Source organism: Salvelinus namaycush, chromosome 20 (assembly GCF_016432855.1).
Source record: "Salvelinus namaycush isolate Seneca chromosome 20, SaNama_1.0, whole genome shotgun sequence".
NCBI classification, from domain to species: Eukaryota; Metazoa; Chordata; class Actinopteri; order Salmoniformes; family Salmonidae; genus Salvelinus; species Salvelinus namaycush.
Window position 1 is genome coordinate 48,620,486 of NC_052326.1, and position 11,384 is coordinate 48,631,869.

The window sequence follows — 11,384 nt, forward strand, 5'->3', positions numbered from 1 at the left end:
AGACACTTGGTCGTCCGTGGAATGAGTTTGACACATCTGGTTGACAGGGTAAGGAAACCAATTTGTAATTTCGGTGAACTATCTCTTTCAGTCAATTTTCCACCTATTCATGATGCTTGCATGATGCATTGATGTCAACGTGTAGATTTGACTCACCATAGGTAGAAGTTAGGATTCTCCACTAGTTATGTGAGTTGCCTGGAATTTACGGTAAAATGTGTTGTTTTTTTTAGAAATCAAAGAAGAGCAAATTTGCTGAGGCTGTTTCCAAGCCATCAGAGTCAAAAGGTAGGAAGTAGTGATGCACCGATATGACATTTTTGGCCGATACCGATATCCAATATTTTCCTTGCCAAAAAAAACGATATTTAACATTTTAGCAGCCTTTTAAGCATTCTATTACAGTTAAATAGTTAACACACACATGGACACAGCGGTCTAAGGCACTGCATCTCAGTGCGAGAGGCGTCACTACAGTTCCTGGTTCGAATCCAGGCTGTATCACATCCGGCCGTGATTGGGAGTCCCATAGGGCGGCGCACAATTGGCCCAGCCTCGTCCGGGTTTGGCCGGGGTAGGCCGTCATTTTAAATATGAATTTGTTCTTAACTGACTTGCCTAGTTAAATAAAGGTTACACACACACACACACACACATTCACCACACTGACCAAAAAAGTGTTTTTGTTGGCATTTACGTATGTCCCCATTACCAGTAAAACATAATCAAAACCTGTTTCTTTCACTTACTTGCTGTGCTGTTTCGTGGTTCATTTGTTCAGTCGTTTCATTCTCAACCAAGATTTCTATGGAACACCGTTTGGGTCTTTGCATGTCAAAAAAGATACACATCAAATAACACTATTTGACATGTCAAATAAGCTTGTTGACCAATCAAGACCTGAATATGACTGTACTTCACACAATAATTTAACACGTTCATACATTTTTTACATAGTTTTTGCACATTAATTACACTCACTCGTATTTCATATGTCACCACGATTCATCGATATGTATGCTATGATGCTCGTATAGTTGTCTCGCGCACCTACAGTGCTGGTCATAAAAGGGTTAAGTAGCTGGCTAGCTATTTATTTTCATGAACTGAAGTTCAATTTCAATAGGCGAACAACAAGTGGCTACGTAGCTAATACTTAATCACAAGGATTCATAAATCATTGCTAAGAATTGTGAAAATGACTGCAGTTTCTACTTGCCATTGTTTTCAGGCTGGTTGTATTACTGCTAGCTAGGTACCAAGATAAAGCTAGCAAACTACCCCAGAAGTTGCGGTCAAACAAATAATGCTTTATTACCAACATGGTATTGTAAACACATCGTTCGTGACCGGTGTTTGCTTATTTGCACACTTTTTTGTACAGCTTTGACAGTGCTACTGATGGTAGTGATGGCGCTTGGCTTGCACGTGCAAATTCAGAACACACATTTTATAATAGAACGGTGATATTTGACGTGTAAAATTAAAAGCTTATTTAACGCGTCAAATAGTGTTATTGTCAAATAGTGTTATTTGACGTGTATCTTTTTTGACAGGCAAAGACCCAAACCACGTTCCATAGTATGTTGTGAAGTTAATAGTAGTGACGGTATTACTGTGTAACTCCGGTAGGGCAACATCTGAACAATTGCGCACTTGGTAACGTTAGTGTGTACCGGTGCTCGACCAGTCACGAAAGCCAACATCACCCACGACACCCACGACACTGCCCTCGTTGATTGTCGAGGGCAGTGAATTATGTTATCTTGGCGTTAATAGATTTCGCCTTTGAGTTGTCTCGCTGAAATGTTCTTACTCTTTCAAGTGACTGCTTGACTTGTTGACTGCTCGATCCACACAGCAGACATTGTGGGCTGGGTTAGGAATGCTGTGTTGCACGTGTAGCGCTAAATTTTACGTGGCTTCATTACGTCATGTACCTACGGTTATATAGGTATGCACGTCAGCTTTGACATCGTTTTTTCACATCGGCGTTAAAATAGACATCGAGGCCGACACCGATATGTTCACCGATATATTGTGCATTCCTAGTAGGAAGTGTGGAGGACATATCTTATTTTTGTTTTATACATACGTTATTAATCTACAAAACTCAAATGGGCCATGTGGACATAGTCAAATCAAATTGTATTGGTCACCTGCACCGAATACAACCGGTGTAGACTACTGTGTAACACAACATTTTAATTAAAAAAGGATGTAAAGTTAGTAATGAGGCTATATACAAGGAGTACCAGTACTGAGTCAATGTACAGCCTTCCGGGTAGTCGAAGTAACAGTATGTACATGTAGGTAGGGGTAAAAGTGACCAGGCAATCATGATATATAATAATCAGTGTAGCTGCAGTGTACGTAAAGTGTGTGTGGGCAGAGTCTAGTGAGTGTGCATAGAGCCAGCAAGGGGTTCAGTGCAAAAATAATTAAGGTAAAGACATACACTGAATATAAACGCAACATGTAAACGTGTTCGTCCCATGTTTCATGAGCTGAAATAAAAGCTTATTTCTCTTAAATTTTGTGCACAAATTTGTTTATATCCTGTTAGTGAGCATTTTATCTTTGCCAAGATAATCCATCCACGAGACTGGTGTGGCATATAAAGAAGCTGATTACACAGTATGATCATTACACAGGTGCACCTTGTGCTGGGGACAATTAATTACCACTCAAATGTGCAGTTTTGTCACACAACACAATGCCACAGATGTCTTAAGTTTTTATGAAGCGTGCAATTGGCATGTTGACTGCAATAATGTCCACCAGAGCTGTTGCCGGAGGATTTCATGTTAATTTCTCTACCATAAGCCTACTCCGGCGGTTTGCTGATGTCAACGTTGTGAACAGGGTGCCCCAGGATGGCTGTGGGGTTTTTGTATGGGCAGGCATAAGCTACGGACAATGAACACAATTTTCTCTATGGAAATTTGAATGCAAATGTACACTGACAAGATCCTGAGGCCCATTGGTGTGCCATTCATCCTCTCCATCATCTCATGTTTCAGTATGATAATTCACAGCCCCATGTCGCAAGGATCTCTGTACACAATTCCTGGAAGCTGAAAATGTCCGGTGTTTCTGTACTGCACATTAGATGGAGTTTGCAAAACAAATGGCCACTGGATTGATGCAAATAATCATGATATTATCCTACCAGGAAGGCTAATTTGTAGCTAGTTGACATTAAATTGAGATTTTTGGGAAAGCCTTTCCATATACCAGAAGACAGTTAGGTCTATCATTAGCATCTATATTTTTCCTGTTCCTTAATTGTTTGAAACCTGGACGTTTTACTTCATATTATGGAGGCATACACAGCCAAAATCCGACCATAGAAATAACTAAGGGAAATATTTTTAAAACATTTCATTGTTTAGCAGTCAAAGGCATTATCCTAGTCATATTAGAAACCCATGATAGTTGTTACATCTTTAGATCTCCCGTTTGTACATTTCTAATGTATATTTCCATCTCTGTCCATGAAACCCGTCACATGTGCATTTTAGAACTGTTTTTCCCCCCCATAAATTGCATTTTGGATCATTTGCGCGTAGGCTTACCGCCGTGTGTATATTGCTGCGCTTAAAATGTGAATAAAAAATGATTGATCAATTTTAAGATAAACATTCATGATCTGTTCCATCAGCCTTATTAATTGATACAGCTTATACCTCCACTACACTACTTTGATTCGCATCAGTGGGGATTAAGAAGTGAGAATATGCAATGCCCACTGAAAAAAGTAGTATACGCCATATTACCCACCACTGTACAAACACTGTGTGAACTTGGTTCAGACAGTCATATTTTGAGCAGGTACTTCTGCGGTCTGGCTTGGAGAGAGGCAAGACTCCCTGCTCAGCTCTCTTTCTCTCTGTGGTTTCCTGTTTTAGCCTAAAATGATGAAACAATGCACTACTTGACGAGTGAACAAGGCGTTTGCTGAAAAACAAGTTTTTTTTCCATTTATGTTTTGAGGTTTGACTTTAGCACGTAGGACGTACTGATTTGTTTCACCTCGTCGGTATGTGTTACACCTGTACTGGTTGCCATCTCGTTAATAGGAAGGTGTTTCACCTGTGCTGGCCCAAGTGCTGTTGGCAGCGGTCTGAGGCACTGCATCTCAGTGCAAGAGGTGTCACTACAGTCCCTGGTTCGGATCCAGGCTGTATCACATCTGGCCGTGATTGGGAGTCTTATAGGGCGTCGCCCAATTGGCCCAGCGTCGTCCGGGTTTGGCCGGGGTATGCCGCCATTGTAAATAAGAATTTGTTCTTAACTGACTTGCCTAGTTATATTAAATTAAAGTGGCTGGCCCAGTGCTTCAGTTGTCTTGATAGATGTGGATGATCCCTATTTTGATTTCTAGACAAACAATCCTCTATCTGATCTTCCCTGTTTTTAAATTTTGCTCCACTTTTTGGTCTGCTTCCTGTTTTGTGTAGGTTTTTCTTTTGTAGGTTTTTCTTCTTCTGAAAATTTAGTGGGCACACGTTGTGGGTGTCTTTTAGGTTCCAGTTGTTGCTAGTCAGTGGACACACCCATGAGTGTCTTTCAGAACCCCTCCTAAAACCACACCTGTTATGTTTTGATTGTTGTCAGTAACTCTTTGTTAGTTTCCCTTTCTGTTTGGGCGACATCATTCTTGCTGGGGAACGTACAGTTGAAGTTTACATACACTTAGGTTGGAGTCATTAAAACTCGTTCTTCAACCACTCCCCAAATTTCTTGTAAACAAACTATAGTTTTGGCAAGTCGGTTAGGACATCTACTTTGTGCATGACACAAGTAATTTTTCAAACAATTGTTTACAGACAGATTATTTCACATATAATTCACTGTATCACAATTCCAGTGGGGCAGAAGTTTACATACACTAAGTTGACTGTGCTTTTAACTTCTCTAGGGTAGGGGGCACTATTTTCACCTCCGGATGAAAAGCGTGCCCAAAGTAAACTGCCTGCTACTCAGGCCCAGAAGCTAGGATATGCATATTTGGATAGAATTTGGATAGAAAACACTCTAAAGTTTCCAAAACTGTTAAAATAATGTCTTTGAGTATAACAGAACTGATTTGGCAGGCGAAAACCTGAGAAACATCCATCCAGTAAGTAGGATTTTTTTTATTTTTGTAGTTTTTTATTCAATGCCATTGACTTAGGACTCAAATTGCACTTCCTATGCCTTCCACTAGATGTCAACAGTCTTTAGAAATTGTTTCAGGCTTGTATTATGAAAATTGAGTTAGTAAGACCAGTCTGAATGACTGGACCCTACAGTGTCACAGAGCTTTTTCATGCGCTCGACCGAGAGCGCGCCTTTCTTGTTTACCTTTTATATTGACGACGTTATTGTCCGGTTTAAATATTATCGATTATTTAGGCTAAAAACAACCTTAGGATTGATTCTAAATATCGTTTGACATGTTTCTAATAACTTTACGGATACAATTTGGATTTTTCGTCTGCCTGTTGTGACGGCGTTTGAGCCTGTGGATTACTGAAGAAAACGCACGAACAAAACGGAGGTTTTTGGATATAAAGAGAGACTTTATCGAACAAAACCAACATTTATTGAGTAAATGAATGTCTTCTGAGTGCAACCATATGAAGATCATCAAATGTAAGGGATTCATTGTATCTCTTTCTGACTTGTGTAACTCTTCTACTTGGCTGGTTACTGTTTGTAATGATTTGTCTGCTGGGCGCTGTTCTCAGATAATCGCATGGTATGCTTTCGCCGTAAAGCCTTTTTGAAATCTGACACCGTGGTTGGATTAACAAGACGTTTATATTTAAACCCATGTATAACACTTGTATGCTTCATGAATTTTTATGAGTATTTCTGTTTTTGAATTTGGCGCTCTGCAATTTCACTGGATGTTGGCCAGGTGGGACGCTACCGTCCCACGTACCCTAGAGAGGTTTTAAACAGCTTGGAAAATTCCAGAAAATGATGTCATGGCTTTAGAAGCTTCTGATAGGCTGATTGACATGGAGTCAATTGGAGGAGAACCTGTGGATGTATTTCAAGGCCTAACTTCAAACTAAGTGCCTCTTTGCTTGACATCATGGGAAAATCAAAAGAAATCAGCCAAGACCTCAGAAAAAAATGTGTAGACCTCCACAAGTCTGGTTCATCCTTGGGAGCAATTTCCAAATGCCTCAAGGTACCACGTTCATCTGTACAAACAATAGTACGCAAGTATAAACACCATGGGACCATGCAGCCGTCATGCCGCTCAGGAAGGAGACGTGTTCTGTCTCCTAGAGATGAACCTACTTTGGTGCGAAAAGTGCAAATCAATCCCAGAACAACAGCAAAGGACCGTGTGAAGATGCTGGAGGAAACAGATACAAAAGTATCTGTATCCATAGTAAAACAAGTCCTATATCGACATAACCTGAAAGGCCGCTCAGCAAGGAAGAAGCCACTGCTCCAAAACCGCGATTTAAAAAGCCAGACTACGTTTTGCAACTGCACATGGGGACAAAGATCGTACTTTTTGTAGAAATGTCCTCTGGTCTGATGAAACAAAAATAGAACTGTTTGGCCATAATGTCCATCGTTTTGTTTTCGGAGGAAAAAGGGGGAGGCTTGCAAGCCGAAGAACACCATCCCAACCGTGAAGCACGGGGGCGGCAGCATCATGTTGTGGGGGTGCTTTGCTGCAGGTGGTGCAGGTGGTGCACTTCCCAAAATAGATGGCATCATGAAAATTATGTGGATATATTGAAGCAACATCTCAAGACATCAGTCAGGAAGTTAAAGCTTGGTCACAAATGGGTCTTCCAAATGGACAATGACCCCACGCATACTTCCAAAGTTGTGGCAAAATGGCTTAAGGACAACAAAGTCAAGGTATTGGAGTGGCCATCACAAAGCCCTGACCTCAATCCTATAGAAAATCTGTGGGCAGAACTGAAAAGGCGTGTGCGAGCAAGGAGGCCTACAAACCTGACTCAGTTACACCAGCTCTTTCAGGAGGAATGGGCCAAAATTCACCCAACTTATTGTGGGAAGCTTGTGGAAGACGACCCGAAATGTTTGATCCAAGTTAAACAATTTAAAGGCAATGCTACCAAATACTAATTGAGTGTATGTAAACTTCTGACCCACTGGGAATGTGATGAAAGAAATAAAAGCTGAAATAAATAATTCTCTCTACTAATATTCTGACATTTCACATTCTTAAAATAAAGTGGGGATCCTAACTGACCTAAGACAGGGAATTTTTACTGTGATTAAATGTCAGGAATTGTGAAAAACTGAGTTTAAATGTATTTGTCTAAGGTGTATGTAAACTTCCGACTTCAGCTGTAACTATTCACATCCCTTGACTTTTTCCACTTTTTTTTTGTTACAGCCTGAATTCAAAATTGATTAAATTGACATTTTGTGTCTCTGGCCTACAAACAATACCCCATAAGTATTAACCCCCCTGGGACAATACACCTTTGGCAACAATTACAGCTGTGAGTCTTTTGGGATATGTTTCTAAGAGCTTTGCACACCTGGATTGTACAATAGTACTTTTTTTTAATAGTTATTTTTAAAATTCTTCCATCTCTGTCAGGTTGGTTGTTGATCATTGTTTAAAACCGTTTTCAAATCTTGCCATAGCTTTTCAAGCTGATTTAAGTCAAAACTATAACAAGGCCTAAACATTTGCACCACCATGGAATATTGTTACATTGTCTATGTTCTCAATTTAAGAGAACATGGTCCAACAAATGGAAATTAGGAAGAGACTGTTATGTTATTCAACTTCCACTTTGACATCAACCCATTTTCAAATGTTTTAAACACAATTGATTTAACATATGATATTATTAACGGCTTGTTTATGGAAATCATACGGCATACATTTTTTTACCCAAAACGTGTTTGTACGCTGTAAAGGAAGTGTAGCTATTCATGGAAATTCCCAAATGCTTTGAATACATTAAACATTAGTTATAAATTAACTTGGTCTTAACTTAGCTTGATCTTATCTTCATTTTATGACCTTGTAAACCGGTTGTCGATACGATTCACACAAACAAACCATACATCACAACATCTAACCGTACATCACAACAAATGAACAAGGCACTAGGATCTGTTCTCCCTTGAGAGGTAGGCCCAACAGGGCATTGAAAGGTCTTTGTGGTAGAATCTGTGCTTCAAATTCACTGCTCGATTGAGGGACTTTACAGATAATGATTGATGTTATGGATTGTTCAAACTTTTTATGTATTTCTTGTTCACATTCACCTGTTTTGTTCCTATGTAGAAAATCCAGACTCCAGCGAAACCGTTTTTGCAGAGGGCAAAACTTCAACAGAAAATGGCGAAGACCGCAGCCAGCCAGGTGTTTATTTGTGGATTATTTTTCTAGGGAGATATATATTAACACGTTGAACAAACAATCATTCAATGCAGTGCACCATAGTGTGTAGCTTGCACTCATTTTTATTGCCTTTCCGACACTATACTCCCCTTACAGTTCATATCTCAGCAGCATGATGTCTTAACCCTAAAACTGTCACTGTGCCCTTGAGCAAGGCACATAACCCCTAAAGTGTTCTCCATCCTGGACCGGATCCCTGTGTGTGTGTGTGTGTGTGTGTGTGTGTGTGTGTGTGTGTGTGTGTGTGTGTGTGTGTGTGTGTGTGTGTGTGTGTGTGTGTGTGTGTGTGTGTGTGTGTGTGTGTGTGTGTGTGTGTGTGTGCGCGTGCTCATTTGAAGGCATTGAGATAGACAGGAGACCAATTTCTGTTTTTCACAAAAGTGGCAAAGTATTCTATTTTATGCTACACAATAGTGGTCATGATAGGTCATTTTGTCTTCTCACCCTAGCAGTCCCTGGGCCCTCTGGTTCTTCCAGCTCCTCCAAGGTGATCAAACCCTTGGCGGCATCCGGAAGCTTGGCGGAATCCGGGAGCAAGAGGTCCATCCAGTCCATGGAAGAGAAGTCGGAGACGTACAAATCTCTCTTCACCAGCCACAGTTCAGCCAAGCGCACCAAAGCCCAGACATCCAACTGGGTTACCCACACCCCCTACCACTTCTAAATGACCCCACCACCCCTTTAAATAACCCTTTATTTGAAGGGTACCTAAAAAAAAATATATATATTATAATCTATACTTAATGCATTCATGAGCACATGACCGTTTCATAAATTCTTATGTCAACAACGGCAAGTTGAAATATGCAGTATAAGTGCACATTTCTGTGACAAAGGGAATATCAACTTGCTACTGCTTATGAATGTGTTGTATGTAGGTGGAGCCCTTGTGGTGGTGTCATTTTAATAAAGTGTTACTGAATTAGACAGATTACTTTTTCTTGTAGGTATCCTTGGCTCAGGCTGGTGAATCAATACATGTGCTATAGGTTAGGGTTACTAATTCTCCTTTTCCTTTTTCTATGAATTGGCTGTATTATATGTTGGTCTTATCTAGGTTATCTATCTAGTTTTTTTTTTTATAGATGTGGATCACTATGATTCATCTTTAGATTATGGTTTGCTATGCAATATATTATAAAAATGTTTAGAAATTATATTACAAGGACTTAGTTTATAGAAAGTGGAATAGTGAGTGTTTATTCAAAACATCTTATTGCTTATGTAAGTAAACAGTGTTTATACTCTATTGACATCTCCTCCAAATAACTTGTCAGCAATCAAAATATAGATTGATATAAACATTTTAATGTTCATATTTGATTTTTATTTAAACGGATACCCTTTAAATACTTTTCCCATGCATGTTTGTTCAACCCTCAACCCAAACAATGTCAAAATAAAGTATTTTTTCCTTAAAAATGGTTATTCCTTTTTATTATAGGACAACATATAGTACTGTGTACAAGTTAAGGTGCATTAAGTCAAATTAAACAATCAATGTGTTCCCTTCTGCTGGTATTTTAGTTATATCCCCAAATTACTGCCGTGTCTCATGTTCTGTGTTTTCAGGTTTGTGTTGGAGTTAAAGCTTTTGCTTTATATTTCAATTCATATTAAAATAATATTACATTATTTTTTATTCTAGGACACACCATTAAAGTGTGAAATGTACCCAAAATGGAGTGCAAATATGTATTTTAGGGTCACACAAAAGTGTGAAGGAAACATTGATAGCGCAGAAGAAGATGTGCTTGACTTTAATAATTGAGTCAAGCCACAAGATGGCAGCAGAGGTTTAACTTTGCCTTTAGAATCTACTTAGTGTAGAGTAGACAGACCTCTGGAATTCTACTCTGCAGATGGCTAGAGTCAACTAATTTAGGATATGCAGCTGCGTTTACGCAGGTAGACCAATTCTGATCTTTTTTTTCACTAATTGGTCTTGACCAATCATATCAGCTCTTTTGCCAACGATTGTGCAAATGCCACCTATGACCTCTAGAAAAAGTCACATTGGGGAAATTGTTTCCCGTTCAAGTAAATAAATTAGATAGTCTTTGCCCTTGTCATTTCTATCTTGTAAATGTTTTGTTAATTATCCCGTTTTTTTTTTGTTTTTTTTTACAGTTACTGTATGTTCATACGCATCTTCATGTATTCCTTAAAGATGGATCAAATAAAATAGAGCGACCATGCATTTATTCCCCTAAGTCATTACTTTGTCACAGTGGATGTAAAGGCTAGCCGTATAAGCCTTCAGTCGTTCGTTGAACGAGACTTGGAACGCATCAATGCACCTCTCTTGATGTTGTAGGCGGAAATGCTCGGTATTTCGCTGCAAGCTATCCTGTGTAATGAAGAGTTTTGGTTATCCTCTGGCACTAGGCTTTGGAGTTGCCACTATTTCAGGATACATATTTGAATCTCTGTACATTTGACATTTTAGTCATTTCGCAGACTCGTATCCAGAGTGATTTACGAGCAATTATGGTTAAGTGTATTGCTCATGGGCACATCGACAGATTTCTCACCTAGTCGGCGAGGGTATTCCAACCAGCGACCTTTCTGTATTGTGTTAATAATTAGGCCTACCCTACACAAGTTTACGATAGGCTAAAATACGTTTAACGTTTATATGAGACTGGATCAATTGAGTGTCTAGTATTTTAGGCCTAAGGAATCCACAAAACACATTGGAAAAGAAAATGTAACTGTAGTTAATTGAAATGGAAAGAAACTAAAATAAATAAACCTATTGGCTATTCAGAAGCTCCTCTGATGGTTTAAATGCGTTTATTCTATGAAGATACACTTCCATAAGCGTCGTTTTGGCTACCCTCGAATGTGTAGATTCAACTGCAATGTAATTGCAGAGATATGTAGGGAAGTCGAACAACCTTAGACTAGGCCTATCACAGGAATGTGCATAGGGTTTCACTCAGGTGCATTACCATGCAGGGCGCATGCGCAT

At 39.4% G+C, this 11,384-nt stretch overlaps 1 protein-coding gene across 2 annotated transcripts in view; it reads left to right on the forward strand.

Annotated features, from left to right (window-relative positions):
• The window catches only part of LOC120065454 (replication termination factor 2-like), a 52,920-nt gene extending 43,075 nt beyond the window's left edge, over positions 1-9,845 (forward strand). Inside the window, exons 7-9 of one of the 2 annotated variants that reach the window (XM_039016480.1) lie at positions 234-288; positions 8,294-8,371; positions 8,863-9,845. In XM_039016480.1, the coding sequence (XP_038872408.1) occupies positions 234-288; positions 8,294-8,371; positions 8,863-9,074 (345 nt within the window). In that variant the 3' untranslated portion in view covers positions 9,075-9,845. Of the gene's footprint in view, positions 1-233; positions 289-8,293; positions 8,372-8,859 lie in introns of both variants that reach the window. The other variant, XM_039016479.1, reaches the window with a different exon arrangement.
• The last annotated feature ends 1,539 nt before the right edge of the window (positions 9,846-11,384 follow it).